The sequence below is a fragment of the Phyllostomus hastatus genome, unplaced genomic scaffold (assembly GCF_019186645.2).
Source record: "Phyllostomus hastatus isolate PE091 unplaced genomic scaffold, TTU_PhHast_1.1 phas_scaffold_1674, whole genome shotgun sequence".
NCBI classification, from domain to species: Eukaryota; Metazoa; Chordata; class Mammalia; order Chiroptera; family Phyllostomidae; genus Phyllostomus; species Phyllostomus hastatus.
Genome location: NW_025334011.1, coordinates 21,933,720 through 21,949,793, shown reverse-complemented (window position 1 = coordinate 21,949,793; position 16,074 = coordinate 21,933,720). Strand labels below are relative to the sequence as shown.

General features: G+C 41.1%; 2 protein-coding genes across 3 annotated transcripts in view; one reads left to right on the top strand and one right to left on the bottom strand.

The window, feature by feature from the left end:
• The window catches only part of PTER (phosphotriesterase related), a 59,880-nt gene extending 54,420 nt beyond the window's left edge, over positions 1-5,460 (top strand). For both annotated transcript variants that reach the window (XM_045857794.1, XM_045857795.1), the window contains exon 5: positions 4,609-5,460. In XM_045857794.1, coding sequence (XP_045713750.1) covers positions 4,609-4,819 — 211 coding nt within the window. In that variant the 3' untranslated portion in view covers positions 4,820-5,460. The remainder of the gene's footprint in view (positions 1-4,608) is intronic.
• On the bottom strand, positions 5,290-14,721 carry C1QL3 (complement C1q like 3). Its single transcript, XM_045857797.1, has 2 exons — positions 13,869-14,721; positions 5,290-8,227 (listed from the first exon to the last, which is right to left on the bottom strand). Exons 1-2 carry the CDS (start codon positions 14,454-14,456, stop codon positions 8,048-8,050), a joined length of 768 nt encoding a protein of 255 aa, XP_045713753.1. The 5' UTR covers positions 14,457-14,721; the 3' UTR covers positions 5,290-8,047.
• Positions 14,722-16,074: the final 1,353 nt, after the last annotated feature.

Below are 16,074 nucleotides of genomic sequence, written 5' to 3'. Positions count from 1 at the left end.
AAAGACTCAGAAAACAGGAAGCAGGAGGAACCAGAGGATTGCAAAGAAAAGCATATCAATGTTGTTTCAGGGAGAAAATCTCTATATATTATTGCAAGAAGAAAATGAGTCATCCTAAGTAGGCAGAAGCTTAGCAGAGCCTTAGAAGTTCAGTACAGATGGGCAGCTGACAAGAAACATAAATAACACTCCGCCGCCCATCATGACAATAAGAGAACAAACCATGTTTTCCTCTTTTTATGTCTTATGAAGTGATATGTTTCTTTCCCAGGTAGAACACACTCACATAATAATTTCATACAATATATTTTTGAAATGCCTTATTAAAAGCATTCACTAAAATATTGACTTCAACTTAAATGCTTTAAGTATAATGTCTAAAGACCAAACACCACATAAACTCTAACTTTTCAAAATTGTCTAATATGAGGTGAAAGCAAATAACTGTGGGAGTCATTCTATGCCACCAAGTGGAAAATTCTGGAGTCAAGGATGAGTGGCTACCTGGTTTATCTTGGTTACATGGTGATATGAATGCTGAATACAGCAAGTAGGAATCCTGGGAGAAGAAACAGATTTGAGATTGAAAAGGATGGCTTTTGCTTGGGAATATCTAAGTGTTGCTATCCAGTGGGGTCCTTGGATAAGAGTGTGAAGCCCAGGCTAGAAGTTTGAACTGAGACATAAACAGAGACGCCATCAGTTTGTATGTGATAGTTAGGGACTAGTAAGACCACTCAGAGAAGAGAATGAGGATAGAGCCCCAGGCAACACACACATTTAAGGGACAGGCTCAGGAACTGTCACTCAGGGACAGGTTGAGAAGTTTTCAAAGTGATAATAATATCAGGAAAACACATTATTTTGGACTCTGGTGGAGAAGAATGCTGAAAGCAGAAGGGCTTGCACACGTGTAACAGGTGGCAGATATCAATTGAAGTAAAGACTGAAAAGTATCCATTGGATTTTAGTCAGAAGGTTCTCATTTCACAATTAGTAAGTACAGTCTTGGTAGAAAAGGCTTGAGGAATGAGAAGGAGGTGAGTAAGAGAGATGATGTGGAGGTTATTCTTTCAAGAAGTTCAGTGATAAATGGAAGCAGGGCTGTGGGACTAACGCTAGAAGACAAGGCAGGATCGAGTGAAAGTTTTGTTTTGTTTTAGGCTTTTAATTTACTGGCCGAGAAGTGTCATTCAGGACTGGCGAACAGGTGTCTCTAGGGCCCTACTAGCTTGTGCCATAGTCAGAGGTGAATATTGTCTGGAATTTAAAATGGGGTCATATGGTAGGTCTTTACAATCTTTCATGATCTCAAAACTGATTTCTTGATGAATATTGTCAACCCATATTTTACAATTCACCTTGGAAATAGGAAGTTAGCTCCTAGGACTTGCATCCCCTGTGGCAGTGAGGTGTATATGTTGCACCCCTTTGCCTTCCATGAGTTTCCTAGACCTTCAGGAACAAGAGACAGGAGACCTGCAGGGGGAGTCTCTGACAGAGACAGCGGGGACAGTGGGGAAGGATGATGGCCAGCTCTCTCAGTATGCCTTCTTAGCTCCTGAATTTCAGCTATTAAATCGAGAACAAGAACTTAATTTGGTCAACTTTCGTTGTGCTAATGTGAACATTCTAGATGTATGAACACACACACAAAAATTATGTGTATGTGTGTTTATGCATCTCTATGTATATGTGTATGTGTGTACACTTAATTTCCTTAAATTAAAACCACGCACCAGGTAACTGACTCGAGCACAGCCCACAGTCATTACTGAATGAAATTCGGATTGTGTGAGCCCCAGTACCCTTGCCCCCACCTCCTGGGCTCTTGATTTTCATCATTCATTTGCAGGCCTTTTCTGAGTCTTAGTAGCCAAAAGCTCTGAAATGCAAGACGGAGAATCATGCTTCTGCCTACCTCTGGCTTTCAGCACCAGAAATTCTGTGTCTAACACCTGTTTCCAATCTTGTGCTCCATTTCTCAAATCTTATTATATCTCTGCCTTTTCACACTTTGTAGTCTCCCTCTAATATTTGTTTGCAAAACACTAACTCATTTGTATTTCCATAATTACTGTGATTTTTTGTCTTCTCATCTGTAGTGGTTCATTCCTTCTGGCGGCATCTCTAGAACTACTGCTCTTCCATACAATGCACAGCGTGAGAGATGATCTCATTTTATGCAGTGACCGGGAAGTTTTCTTGATGGGATGTAATTATGTTTCTAGTGCCATAACATTATCTTTCTCATGAGATAAACAGTCTCCAGAATCTTGACTTAATGAGTCCTAAGGGTTCCCATTTTCTAACTTGTATCTTATCCATTATGTTCTCACCTTAGTACTTCACAATTCAGTAAGTCTGCGTTTCAAGGTATCACACAAGGCCTCTTACAGGAATTTGTTTATCCATACAATATGCCTCTGTAATAATGAGATACCACTTTTTTTTCTCAAAGGAAAGGAACAAAATGTGGGAAAATGCTCAGAAAATATAAGGGGGAAAGTATACCCTAAAAAAATTTCTTGTGATGTGATACTTCTTTTTAGTTGTGGATCAAAGTTCATCACACTCCGTTTCAGTATTGTGTATTGTTTCTGTCAAATCTTTCTCTTTTTTGTAAATAATCAATATTCTCTTAGATAATTCCTTTAAAGAGAGTTTTTGCCAAAAGTAACTTAAGAACTTTGGAACATTACACAGATTTTAAAGAGGCAAAGAACTGTGGTGGCACAATGAACATTCCATGTACTTGTAGGACATTCATGATGCGGACGCATGACATGGATGCAGGGCTCTAAACAACATGTCCAGTGGCTCCCTGTGATCTGCAAACACAAGATCTAATCTTCAATTGTAATTTATCGATTGATTTTATTTTTATTTTTATTGATTTTTAGGGACAGTAAGCAACAGTGGGAGAGAAATTTATTGTTCCACTTATTTATGCAGTCATTGGTTGATTCTTACATGTGCCCTGACTGGGGATTGAACCTGCAACCTTGGCATATTGGGGTGATACTCCAACCAACTGAGCTACTTGGCCATGGCTAATTTATTTTAAAATGTATGTTCTCAGAGGGCAGGGCTTTGTACTTGAGTTTTCCATGTAGTGCACCACGTTCTGCTTACTGTAGTAATTATTTAATATGACTCATGCACTAAAACAGTGATTTTCGACCTCTTTCATCTCATGGCACACATAAAATAATTGCTAAAATTCTGCAGCACACCAAATAATGTATTGTATTTTTTTGCCAACCTGACAAAAAAGTAGATATAATTTTTATTCATTCATACCAGATGGCTATTGTTGTGTTGGCCATTGTCATTTTTTTACTTGACAATCTAAGGCGGGGTCCCCGACCCCTGGGCCACAGGCCTGTGTCAGTCAGTGAGTGACAGGTGAGTGAGTGAAGCTTCATCCTGCTCCCCATCGCTCACATTATCTGCTGAGCTCCATTCCCATAAAACCGGTTGGGGACCACTGATCTAGGGGAAAAGAGGTCAGTGACTGACTGAACAGCCAGGTTTTAAAAATTCTTGCTCCAGTGTGCCGCGGCACAATAGTTGAAAATCGCTGCATTAGAATGCCAAGAGATGTTATAGAAACAAAAAGAAAACCTAGATCCACTTGGGAATCTAGAGACTGATGAGACTATATAGCAAATGCCAGAAAAGAGCCACTATCTCCAAGTTGCATCTCCTGTCATCTGAGACCTATGAAAGTTACTGCAGACACTGCCCAGAGTCCAAACACACACAGATGGAGGCTGTCAGGAGGTGACTCACACTGCAGATGACAGCATTTAACAAAGCAAAGAGGATTAGATATTTAGACAATAGCCAGGAAGCCCTTCTTTAGCCGACTGACTATAAATTTAAAGGAACAGCTAATTATCTATAGGAATCTTGAGGAAAAGGAAAGAAAGTAGAGTAAATTTTTATTGGTCAACTTCACCCAGTGCTCCAAGACTAAGTCAAAACTCCCATGGACTTCTATGGGACAAATGCTCATAAGACAGACAAACCACTGCTGACCTTCTCAAAATGACTCTCTAGCTATATCATATGCCATTCACTGACAAACCAACTGATACGACTCTCAGAATGTTTTATTTGTATGGAGATTCCCTTTGTTTCCCTATTTTAATCACAAATAGACATTGATGTTACTTGCTAGAAAACAAAAGGAGAGAGACTGAGATCTGAAGGGCAGGCCGACTAAAAGGAATTTTTGGAGTGGGAACTGGCTACTAATGCAGAACCAAGATATTTAGTAAAATGCTAAAGTGGTCATTTGTTCAAACTGCCATCCCCTGTCAGGAGCTCTCTTTAATGCAGTATTGCCAGGCATTGTCATAAATACCACAGGTTAGAAATTTCGGTGTTCATAGAATAAGAATCCTGTTTCTACCAAAATGCAGCAGTACCTTTATCATCACCACACAGTATTTATTAAGGGTCTCCCAGTATATATGCCACAGTGGAAGCAGGATCTCTACAACAAACATAATAGGTTTTAAGTAAAAAGTTTAAAGTACCCTGAAAATGTGCTTTAAATGTGAGACAAATGCCATATAATGAGTTAACATTTTTTCACAGGGTGCGTCTTCTGGTGGATGAGGGCTATGGAGATCGAATTCTGATGGCACATGACATACACACAAAGCATCGGCTGATGAAATATGGAGGTCACGGCTATTCTCACATACTCACCAACGTTGTTCCTAAAATGTTGCTTAGAGGTATAGCTGAGAATGCACTTGATAAGATACTGATAGACAACCCTCAGCGATGGCTGACTTTCAAATAGGATGGTTATAAATTCACACCTTGAAAATAAAGCTTACAGAGAACACTCAGTGATTTCAAACCTGCTGTGAGATATTAATTAATCAGAGCTACATAGGAGTAGTGATGGGTCATTTCCTTTTTATAAGAGTTAGAAGCACTTTGCCTTCCCAGAGACTGGCTCTCACACCTGCACCTTCAGGGAACTGCTGTACCTCACGGAGCCCTACCGCTTGGCTTTAGCAAAATAAACACAGAACTACCAACTTCCAAACAATGACTTACAGTTTGAATCCCTTTAGTGAAGTTTTGTTTTGTTTTCTCAATTTATCAGCTGCCCTACTTGAAAATTTAAATGTTTTTAGTTAAATCAGCCCCTTTTGGAGCAGTCCAATGTTTCTCATAATATTGGTGATCCAACTAATTATCCTGCTGTTCTTTAATTAATGCTTAATGAATGATATGGCACTTTAAAATAGCTTCTTCAGCAAGGGAAGTTGAATTCTGAGATTTTTTTCAATAGATACCATAAGACAATTACCAATTTACAATGGAAAAAAATAGTGCGGAAGGTTAATTATGAGCTGTCCACCTATTTATATATACTTATAATAAATCAATTTGTGTTGCCTGTGGCTTTCTGAAATAAAGTTTTGCTATACATTTTGTTACATTTTGAAAAATTTGTATAAGGGGGCATGAACTCATCACATAATACTGAATTATAAAAATTCAATAATAAAAGTCAGGATATATTACATAATATAGTTTAATGAATCATTACATTTATAATAACAAAGGCCACAATTTAAGTAATTAATAATGTATAATGCAAAAAAATGTTTGCCATATATATATACGTACATATTACCTTTATTTCTTTTACCTTTTCTTTGTGTTCCTTGGCCTTAAATAGAGAAAATAATGCTTATTTATCTGAAGAAAAGGTCAGGTCTACTAGAAATGACAGTCTGATTCTACAGTCTACTCTCTAAAAGGTTCCCAGCCCTGATGAATTATGTAAATAAAGCCTTTTTAAAAACTATTAGTTAAAACTCTTAGCTGATGTGCAGTGTTTATAAATTAATCTTTTGGTTGAATCCTCAGTATGCTATCTGTTACCTAAAAAAAAAGAAGGAAAAGAATTCCCCAAACCCTGTTGCTAATTCCTTTTTAATAGTACATATTGTTAAATTGAAATAAAATCCATTGTAACTCTTTTATAAGTTATCTTATATATTAGGAAGGCCAGATAGAATTAGTCATTATTCTTGAAGAATGGGCTGAGTGCTTTAAATCACATAACCATGACAGTTTCCCAGACTAAGGCATTTAAACCAAGCACACAGCACCTGCAGATGGGAACACCATGCATAACTCTTGGGGAAAGGTAAGGTTTGTTAAATAAAAGATATTTCTGTGGATCAAAGATGATCAAGTTTTCTGTGTTAGAACATAAAGTACCCAAGAGGAAAGAGCCAGAAGAACAAATTAATTCCTTTAAATGAAAAAAATGCAAATGTCCTTTACCAGAAAAACAAATAGATTTTTAAATCTGTTTTTGAAGTCTACTTGTTAGTCTTCAAAGGCAGCTGAGAGGGGAACAGATTTTTCATTGTAACAGTGGAAGTTGTCTGATAGTCAGGATCTATCAACACGCATTGTTGTTGATCTTTTTCTTAGTTTTAAGGAGATGGCTTTTGGCAGTGTGTTTTAAATAGAGAGAAAGGATTTGCACCACTTTCAAAATCTACTTTACTGTCAGCTTCAATCCACCTGAGAAAAAAAATTGATAATTCAAATGTGTATAATTCATAAACACTACAAAGGAGAGCCACTTTGTTTCAGCAATCCTAATGTTAACAGTCTGCCACAGAATGCAGTGAAAAGTATCGATTGGCAGGGGTAACAGAGCAGCCATAGGCTTAATTTACAGACACGTGATGCCTAGGACCTCATACAATTCAATTTTCTGGATAACTCTTAAAAGAGAAGTCATTTAAATTATTTTGCTATTCCATATATTTTTGTCATCCAAAATATATTTCAATCCAAAATAAGTCAGATAATTTATATGTTTGTGTGTATGCATACACATATATTTTTTTATTAAAAATTTGAAGCTATACCAGCCACTGTGCCTATGGTCTGAAGCCATATATATATCTATTCATCTATATGTGTGTGTGTGTATATGTGTACATATACATACACACACATGGCAGGTATTTCTATAAAATATATACACTCTGTTGTCATACTGGTTATATGTGAAATTGTTCATTTTGAAATAACCTCAGGCCACGACTTACAGTAACTCTTTGAAGGCCTTCCTTAGAGTCCCCTTGGTGATGCATGCAGTAGCTCAAATTAAAGTTTCGTGTATTAGGTTATGAATAATCTTTTGTTCCAAAGAAGGCAAACAACCTCAGTCTGATTTAACACCAAAGAATACATTTCTCTGACTTTCCTAGTAAATCTAAACACATTCTATTGACAGAATGGACACTTAGAGGATTTTCTAATACCATACATATTACACATTTTCACACTTACAGGGTCAACCTATGATACAATTTCAATCTCTATTTTTAAAGACTATCACCAGAAAAGAGAAAAGAAAATCCATAAGAAAAAGAAAATGGGAAAATGACCATAGGCTTGGGAATTTGCTCAAATCCAGAAAATTCCAGGTTAAGGCTTGAAGTTGAATCATTCCCAGGTCTAGCTCTAAAGTTCACAAGAGTACAAGGCAAACAATTTCTTTGGGGACAAGCAGCATTGTTTCAATTAGACCTTCTCCTGCGGGTAAAATCATTCCTTCCCACACTAGGAATGGGCTCCGAGAATCATAATAAGCAGGTACACTCACAAGAACCAAAGCTGACATGGGTAAGAGCAGCAGGATCACGGTACACCAAAGTATCATATATATTGAAGAAATAATTCGTGTCTTAGATTTTTCTATAAAAAATTGTTATCTATATAGGACTTCATTCACATGGACACTAACAATAAGGAGTATTTGCTTTGGCGGTAGTGGATCACACATCTGCTTATCTTGCTTTTAATATTTTTTTACATAATGTTTCTGAGAATACAGATGTGAGTCAGGTAGCATTTGAATCCCCCACTTAAATACATCTGAGGGGCCCCACAACTGGCATTCCCCTGGGATCCTTGATTCACTGATGTAAGCCGTACGAATCCAGTGTCCAAACTCAGAACAGTAAACTCAGTTTCTACATGATCAGTCAGCATAAATGATAAATCCAGAAAATGTGCTGTATTTGTTGTTGTTTCCTCCATGGGCTTTCCCACCATCTAATTTGATGTAGACTTCGTCTCCTGGCTCCAAATGAAGGACTACACTGTTACTGGCATAGTCGTAATTCTGATCAGCATCCTGGGCGATCGCACTAGCACGCACCTATGTGAAACAGACAAGAGTTAGAATTTGTCAAAGAGGATCTTTGAGTTTTCTTTTAGGCCATCTACAAGCAATGTGCTGCCATAGCACAGAACTGACACAGAAATGTCCACCTTGGCCTTTGGAGCTCTCTGAGGATATTTTAGGCATCGTTTCAGCTGTGTTATCAGAAAGGAGGAATGAAAAGGAGAAAACAGTGTTTTTGTGAGTCATACCAGCAGTCTTTCTTTACTACATTTGGTAAAAAGTACAAGCCACTTTATTTTTTCCTAAATCACTACTTTTTCTAAATCTTGGAACCTCTGTGTCCAATCATTTCTTGAAGTAGGAATAATACAGTAACATCTTGCATTTTAATTTATCCAATCACACTATTATAACCAACTGTTGAGGAACACAAATTCAGTCCAAACTTTAGCTGAGTCTCACAATTGTTAAAACATTGAGGTACACAGTAGGTGACAACTCAGAGAAATACCACTACTCTAACTATACTATACAAGAAGAAAGCCATTTGATATCGGGCTTTCAAAATTTAATTCAAGTAAAGCCCCCTTTACCAGAAGTTTAACTCACTTAAACATCTGTGACTATATCACCCAAATTTTCAGGGGCTTTTTTTTCTATCTGTACCTTTTTATCACTTAATTGTGATGTCTGCAAATTTCAACATCTAAAATTATAGAAGGAACTAAATTTCCATGATTTGAAGTCTTTCAAATTGCTAGGATTTTTGAATGATGTCATTAAATGTGTGGTTTGCTTTGAAGATGGAGCTCGCTTATAAATCTACTCTGTGATCTCATTAGTGAATTGACAGAAATTTGCAAACAGTCAAATTGCCTATCATATCAAGTAACATGGACATTCTGTCACACCCTAAACTCAAATTGGGCTTCACGTCCACTTAGCTAGATTTTGATACTGCCTTGGAAAAAAAATTTTCAATAGACAGGCTTGTATTTGATTTATTTCAGTAAAACATCTACTTTGTGGCTTGTTTCTATTCCAGTATAATGATATTTCCCTGAAAAACACAGCAAGTGATTTAGTGGTTTTGTAAACCTGCACTATGTAATAATGCATGACTTGGGGTATAATATACAAGATTTTATCACTTGGTAAAATGAGGGAAATGAGACATAAGTCAAGAATTTCCATGCATGTCTTTCAAAATGTAAATGATAGGTTTTCAAATTAAATTTTTATGTGATATGTTCTCACATTAATGCTGAAATGTTAAAAAAAAGAAGTCTCTTTGACACTGCTGAACTTGTAAAGTAATTTAAGTAGTATTTTAAAATTTTCTTTCTGAATATCATATAGCAAAAGGAGACAAGGGCTTACAGGATTTAGAATTCTTTAACACCTTGGTAACTGGCACTAATGCAATAACAGCAACATGCCACACAGTTATGCTGTGAAGCACTGGTTGAAATGTGCACCCCAATTTAGTGAATGATCTGTTTTGACCACTAAGTGATAATACAATTAAGTGTCACAATATTTCCTAGGAATTAATCATAAGTTTGTAGGAGTTGAATGCTTTGATTTAATAATTTCGTCTAGTCATTAATTCCCAGGGAAAAAAATCTACTAGGTGGATAGCACTATTATGACCTGATCTGTCTTATGTGCAGATTTTTAATGTGTGAGAAAAAGTAAAATACAAAATAGTAATTAGCCATATTAGTAATATATTCATTAATTATCAATCCATAGTATACTTCTCAGCTGTTATTGATAACCTGACATATTTTATCTACTGCTTAGGCATTTACTATGTAACACTTTTCTATATCAAGGCATTTGGGAACCAGGTCTCATTAAAATCACTTGATTCAGAGGCACTAATCTTAAAAATACTGTAATGCAGTTTTTATTTATAGGATAGAATCACAAACCCACATAATTATTACCATTTTTATTCAGTAGGGATAACCACAAGAAAGTGTCATCTCACAGACTGGAAGTTACCCTATGGTTTCACTTCCTTTGTGAAAAAAAGCCAGTGTGATTGCTTTTTAATGACAGTGATCCTCTAAGATTCTAACCTGTACTGTACCGTGAGACTTTGCCAATTAAATAACTGCCATGTTCAAGGGTACTCTGCATGATCTCAGCATTCCTGCTCACCTGATCATACTCTAAAGGTATAATGGCACTTAAAACTTCAAGCTCTAGTCTCTAGCTCAGTGACTTCCAACAATTCCTCCTTTAAGCCATCAAACTATTGAGGAAGGTAATGCATCCACCCTGGAGGCTATTTTTGGCTTCCCAAATGTACATTGATTTCAGCATTTTTCCTGGGAATGTGATGTATCCTTTCTTTGGCTCTCCATATCCATTTCCATCTAAATGTGCTCTAATATCTTTTCATGTTATAAGTTAAGTATTTAGATTCAGCTTGATCTTTAGTACATGTTTCATGGCCCCTAAAAAGATAATTAATTTGACATTTTATTGATCTCAATAATAAATGAATGTCAACCCACAAACTATTCACTGTTCGCAATATACCTCTTGTTCACTGGTGCCATAGCTAATAAATTGTTAAAGCAAAAACTGGTCTTTAATTACCTTACAGTTCTAATCTTGAGCCTGTTTACATTTTTATCATAGTGGCTTATTATAGTAGTATTTTAATGATTGCATTCAAATAGCAATATTTTTATTTGAGTTTTCTGCTAACAATATAGAAACATATTAAAAATATTTTCTGTTTCTATGTAAACTGTGTGAATCCAATTTTTACCTTTAATATGCACTGTCATGGGCTCGCAGCAAAATGGTAAGGTTAAATTTAGGTTGGTGGTTTCACTGGGAATATGAGAAGTGGGCGTGTTTGTGAGAATATAATGGGTTGGGTAGCTTCAGCATTACCACATTAGTGAGGGTATATCATTAGAGACAATATTTATGGTAACATTTGCTAATTTAATTAATTGCTACTGATGTTCTCGTAATTTCATTTTCATTGTACTTCTGTGGAATCATAAACAAAAGGTTAAGTGGTGCATCAGGTTAATTTACTGGCCTTTGATGTTTCCATCTGTGATCCTGCATTAACACAAATCATAAATAACATGTTTCTCTTCTGGTAAAGGTCCAGAGGCATTTCTCTATCCTAGAGTGAACTGTATTTTAGTGCAATTTTTGTGTTTCTCTAACCCACTTAATCCACAGAACATGACACTGACATGGGTCTCTGAGCTGCTGTTTTGTGAAAACAAATTAGGTCAGTTCAGAGCGGGAAACGGCCATTCTACAAAGTAATCGGACAAGAGCATAATTGAAAAGCAAGGTGAACTATTCATTCCATATTAATAAAGATATATAAGATTTCTCATCTATAACTGGGTGCAGACCAGACTTTCCAAAATAGTTTTATTCTAGAGATAAAGGTCCTTAAAAGTAATATTGTAATAGCCATTTTCCAAAATAGCCCATGCTAAACTCAGAAATATGCTGTTTGTTACTATATTTATTTTTCTGAATTAGTTGTTGCACACTTTTAATGTAGATTAGTGATGCCAGTAAAAAGCCTTATACACTTAAGGTCAGCTGTTTTGCCTTGTTCTTTTTTCTTCACCCTTAAGAATGTACACACTAGGGTGATACAAAGAAGCAGTCCACACCCCAGACAATGAAATAATTTAAAAGCAAAATGCACATAGAATACCTATGCAGAACGGTTTTCTTGGAATCAGTGTAACATCCTGGGCTCAGCAGTCTAGATATCAACATTTAAAGTAATTCAAATATCTTGTTCCCTGTTTTTTTCATGTAATTGCAATTTCCAGATATTTAAAGAGGTGAGCACTTTTATACATTGGCTAATTAAACTTGAATTTTACTCCATTTTGGTGAATACCTCTAAAAACAATCTCTTCGGTATGATAGTAATTTCCAGACTCAACCTTTGAGTCAGAAGATAGCCAGTGTGTAAACAAATGGTGCCTGGACTGTCTGCGGAGGAGCTGCTCCTGAGCCCTCATGGAAGGGGGACACCATCGCTCCATATTGGCACGGGGAGTCATGCCCTTTCACAGCCATTTACCTATTGCTCTGCAAGCAATTGTTATTTATCTTACTATTATTTTCGTGCAAAACTATAATAAACAGCCCTTTCAGTGCCTCCTGGTGGACATTATTTCTCTTTTTGTTCTACAGCGTCCTGACAAATCCTGATGGGCCCTTAAGCAATTTACTTCATAATCCTTTAGAGGTGAGGGGTGGTAGGAAAGGGAAGGGATGGGACGTTTTTTGTTTTTTGTCCTTTCCATCTCTTATACATTTAGTATATTTTTCTTTCGTTTTTGGAACAATTCTGACACTGAATTAGGTTTTTTGAAGAAATCCAGTTTCAATGCTGCTTAATAGAAACCTGGGTTATAGCTTAAAAGGTCTGAATTCAGGGGATGAGTCACCAAGTCTCACAGACTTGGTGAAACCAAAGTTGGTCAGGGCCTGGGCTCAGACCATTCACTGCGCCACCTCTTAAACCAAGTTAGAATTCAAGAACTCAGTCAGGACGGCAAGCTACAAGGCTTTCCCTCCAGCGGCCACTGATTGGGCATATGCAGAGGGTCTAATTACACTTTCAGGCAGTTACAATGATTATTTTCCTCTTGTGACTAAGAGATAAGACACACTTTGGTTTTGCAATGACTGCGAATTTCTCAAGCAAACTGGCAAGTTGGCCCAGTATAAAATTGCAGCCATGTGGCCCTTGCGGCAGCTCCAACCAGCTCAAGAGATCGAGTCTTCCTAGCCCAGAGCTAATCTGAGGCTATTTCACAGTCAAGGCCAAGGCCGCTTCCAATGTGGACTTGAAAGCTGGGGCTGGAAGGACCCTCACGGTGCTCTGGGGCTTTCTGGCGGTGAGGCTCAGAGCCCCAGGCTGAACTAGGCTCTCGCCCTCCTTTCCACCTGCCGGTGCGTCCTCACGCCAACTCCAGGAAGTGGAGTTTGGATTCTGTGTTTGGTGGACTGTTTTACAGTGTAAACTCATGAATCTCAACTTGCCCTTCCGTTATGAGCACTCATTACCTCTCCCTCTTCTTCTCCTCGGCTGATAACTAAATCAGAGTTTGTGTCTAGAACTAGATAGACTGCGCGAGTTTCCCGGTCTGGGACGCGCTGGAACTTGCTCCTTCAGGACACCTCTTTCTCCCTGGGCCCTTGTCTTTCTCCCCCGGGTTTGGGCTTGTCGCCCTGGCACGCTCATCCTGGACTCCCCCAACCCTTCTATTCCCGCCAAAGCCTGCGAGCAATGACCCTACGGTGCTGAGAATCCCACAGCCGGAGTCACTTACTGCTGCTCCCGGACTCCCCAGTACACAAGCTGTTCTGGGAACCGAGTTCCGACTTCCCGCCCCTCGAGGGTCACAGTCAAATGCTTAAGCACAGAGCGCAGGTCCTGGGCTCAGAACCGCCCTCTTGGGCGCGAAAGACCTCTTTAGCTTACGACCCCCGAACCCCCAGAGTGGAATGGCGTACTCCCTTGCATTGCTCCGGGGAGCCCCAGCTGAAGCGCCCTTTCTCCGCCGACTCCCACCCCATTTCCGGGGTCTCCTCCCTCTTGCTCGCACCTTGCAGCGCTCCTTCCCCGCCCTCCCTGCTGCCTGTCCGCACTCACCTGGTTGTTTTTGCAAAGATCAGCCCACATGCTGGTGCCGTCCCCACCGCGCATCAGGACGTGGTAGGTGAAGAAGTAGATGCCCGGGATAGAGCACGTGAATTTGCCCGTGGTGGGATCGTAGTGGTTACCGAGGTTGGTGACTACGTCGTCGAACTTGAGCACCTCGTAGCCTTCGTGCTGCCGCTTGAGGCCAGCGTAGAAGGCGATCTTGGGCACCGTGCTGTAGGTGGCCGCGCTGATGGCCCCGGCCGCGTTCAGACCGGGCGCCCCGGGCGGACCCGGCAGGCCTTGGCGGCCGGGCTCGCCCTTTTCGCCCGGCGGGCCCACGGGCCCCGGTGGCCCAGGCTCACCGGGGGGCCCACGCGGGCCTGCCTTCCCGGGCCTGCCGGCCTCGCCTTTGGGGCCCTGGATGAAGGTGGGCAGGGACTGCATGAGGCCGCGGTCGGGCGTGGCGGCCGTGCTGGGTGCCTTGGTGCCCCCGTAGGGGTCGCAGACCATGCGGCAGGTGCCTAGCATCTCGTAGTGCGCCGACGTGCCGGCCGAGCTCACCAGCACCGGGATGAGGATGACCAGCAGCAGCACCATCACCACCCCCAGCGCCCCGGCGGCGATCAGGCGCCTCCTGCTGCCCACCAGCCGGCTCAGCGCGGGGCGATCCTCCTGTCTGCTTTTGGACAAAATTTTGAAGGTTGGGCGGGGACCTCTTCAGAGCCGAAAACAAGCCCCTGCGATCCCCAACTCCCCTGAGCGGGCGGGCGCCGGCCGCTCCTAGGCTGCTCCGGCTCCCCCCGCTGAGGCTGCGGCTGGGGAGGGAGCTCGGACGCCTAGTGACTTGAGCTGAAGTCCCGAGGTGGGGGCGGGGGCTGGGGGAGGGGTGCGCAGTGCGCCCTCTCGCCTCCTCCGAGCCCCTTCGCACCTGTGGCTGCCGACGCTCCGGGAGGGCACCCGCCACTAGGAGGGCAGAGCCAGCCGCTGCCTCTCGCTCTCGCCGGGACCCGCTCACACTTTTATGCCACGGCCTGCGATCGACTTTTCCGTTTTTGCAGACTGCGCCAGTTCGCACCAACTTTCCCTGTGAAGTTGCCTTTTGCTGCCTCCTTCTTCTCTTCTTTCGCTCGCTCTGTTCACCCTTCCCCTGCCTTTTTTCCTTCCTCCTTTGCAACAACCACAACTCTAATAGACAGGCACCCCCAAAGACCCGCGCTGGGCGCGCGAGCTGGGGCCAGCGGCTCCACGGTGCGCAGAGGGGCAGGCACGGTCGCTCGGCGAGGCTCGGGACTGGAGCGGAGGAGCTAAAGAGAAGCTAAACGGCAGCGGCGGTGAGCGCCTCACCGCCGGGAGCCGAGCGAGAGAGAGACTGAACGTAGAATTCAGCCCGGGTACCACCTGCCAGCAGAAGAGGAGGCTGAAAACGCGCGCCGGAGCAATTTATAGGCACCCAAGGCACAGAGGAAGGGGAGCCGCTTTGGCATCTCATTGCAGCATCTGCTCTGCTCATCCCACTCAGGGAGAGTTTGGCATTACTCTGACAATGTGGGATTTTTTTTTTCGCTCCCCCCACCCCTTCTGCACATGGATGAACAGTGAGATCCTGAATATTCCCTTGCTAACCCAGATGATGGCAGGGCTCTCGCTGGACATGGTGGCGGGGGGGCGGCAGGGGGGGGCGGGTGGAGACAGATGTGCAATAGCTCTCAGAACTCAAGGGTCACACCTAAGCCCCTGTGTCACCACCGCCAGCAGCCCCAGTTGGAGGGAGGAAGAGAAGGTTGAAAGGAGTGGGGCTTGGCTGACAATATTTGTCTACAGGCTCACCCACAATCAGTGCTTCAGGTGTTTTTTTCAAAATGCCACTTTTAACATAACGAGGGCCCTTTAGAATTTTCCAGATGGTAGATGTGTGTGTTTTTTTAACCTTACGGTTTTCCTCACCACCCTTCTGAAATGAAATGAGTTGTTACCCAGGGAACAGTAAGGTGTGTTGAAAAGCCAAAGGGCATTTCTCAATGATTTTAGATGAACATGCCCATCACATAAAGGGGGGAGGGTTGGCTCTTTTTACAAATGTTGCAAATGGTGAGTGTCTACATATATACTCCACTTATGGGCTTACAATTAGAGCAACCTTTCAGGAGACACAGCCATAGGACCTGACATTGAATTTACTTAAGAGTGGTAAATGTATAAGATATTATCATTTGTC

Coding starts and splice junctions, on each gene's coding strand:
- C1QL3 (XM_045857797.1), bottom strand. CDS start 14,456: ATGGTGCTGCTGCTGGTCATCCTCATCCCGGTGCTGGTGAGCTCGGCC. Junction 8,228..13,868: donor ATCTTTGCAAAAACAACCAG/GTGAGTGCGGAC, acceptor TGTTTCACATAG/GTGCGTGCTAGTGCGATCGC.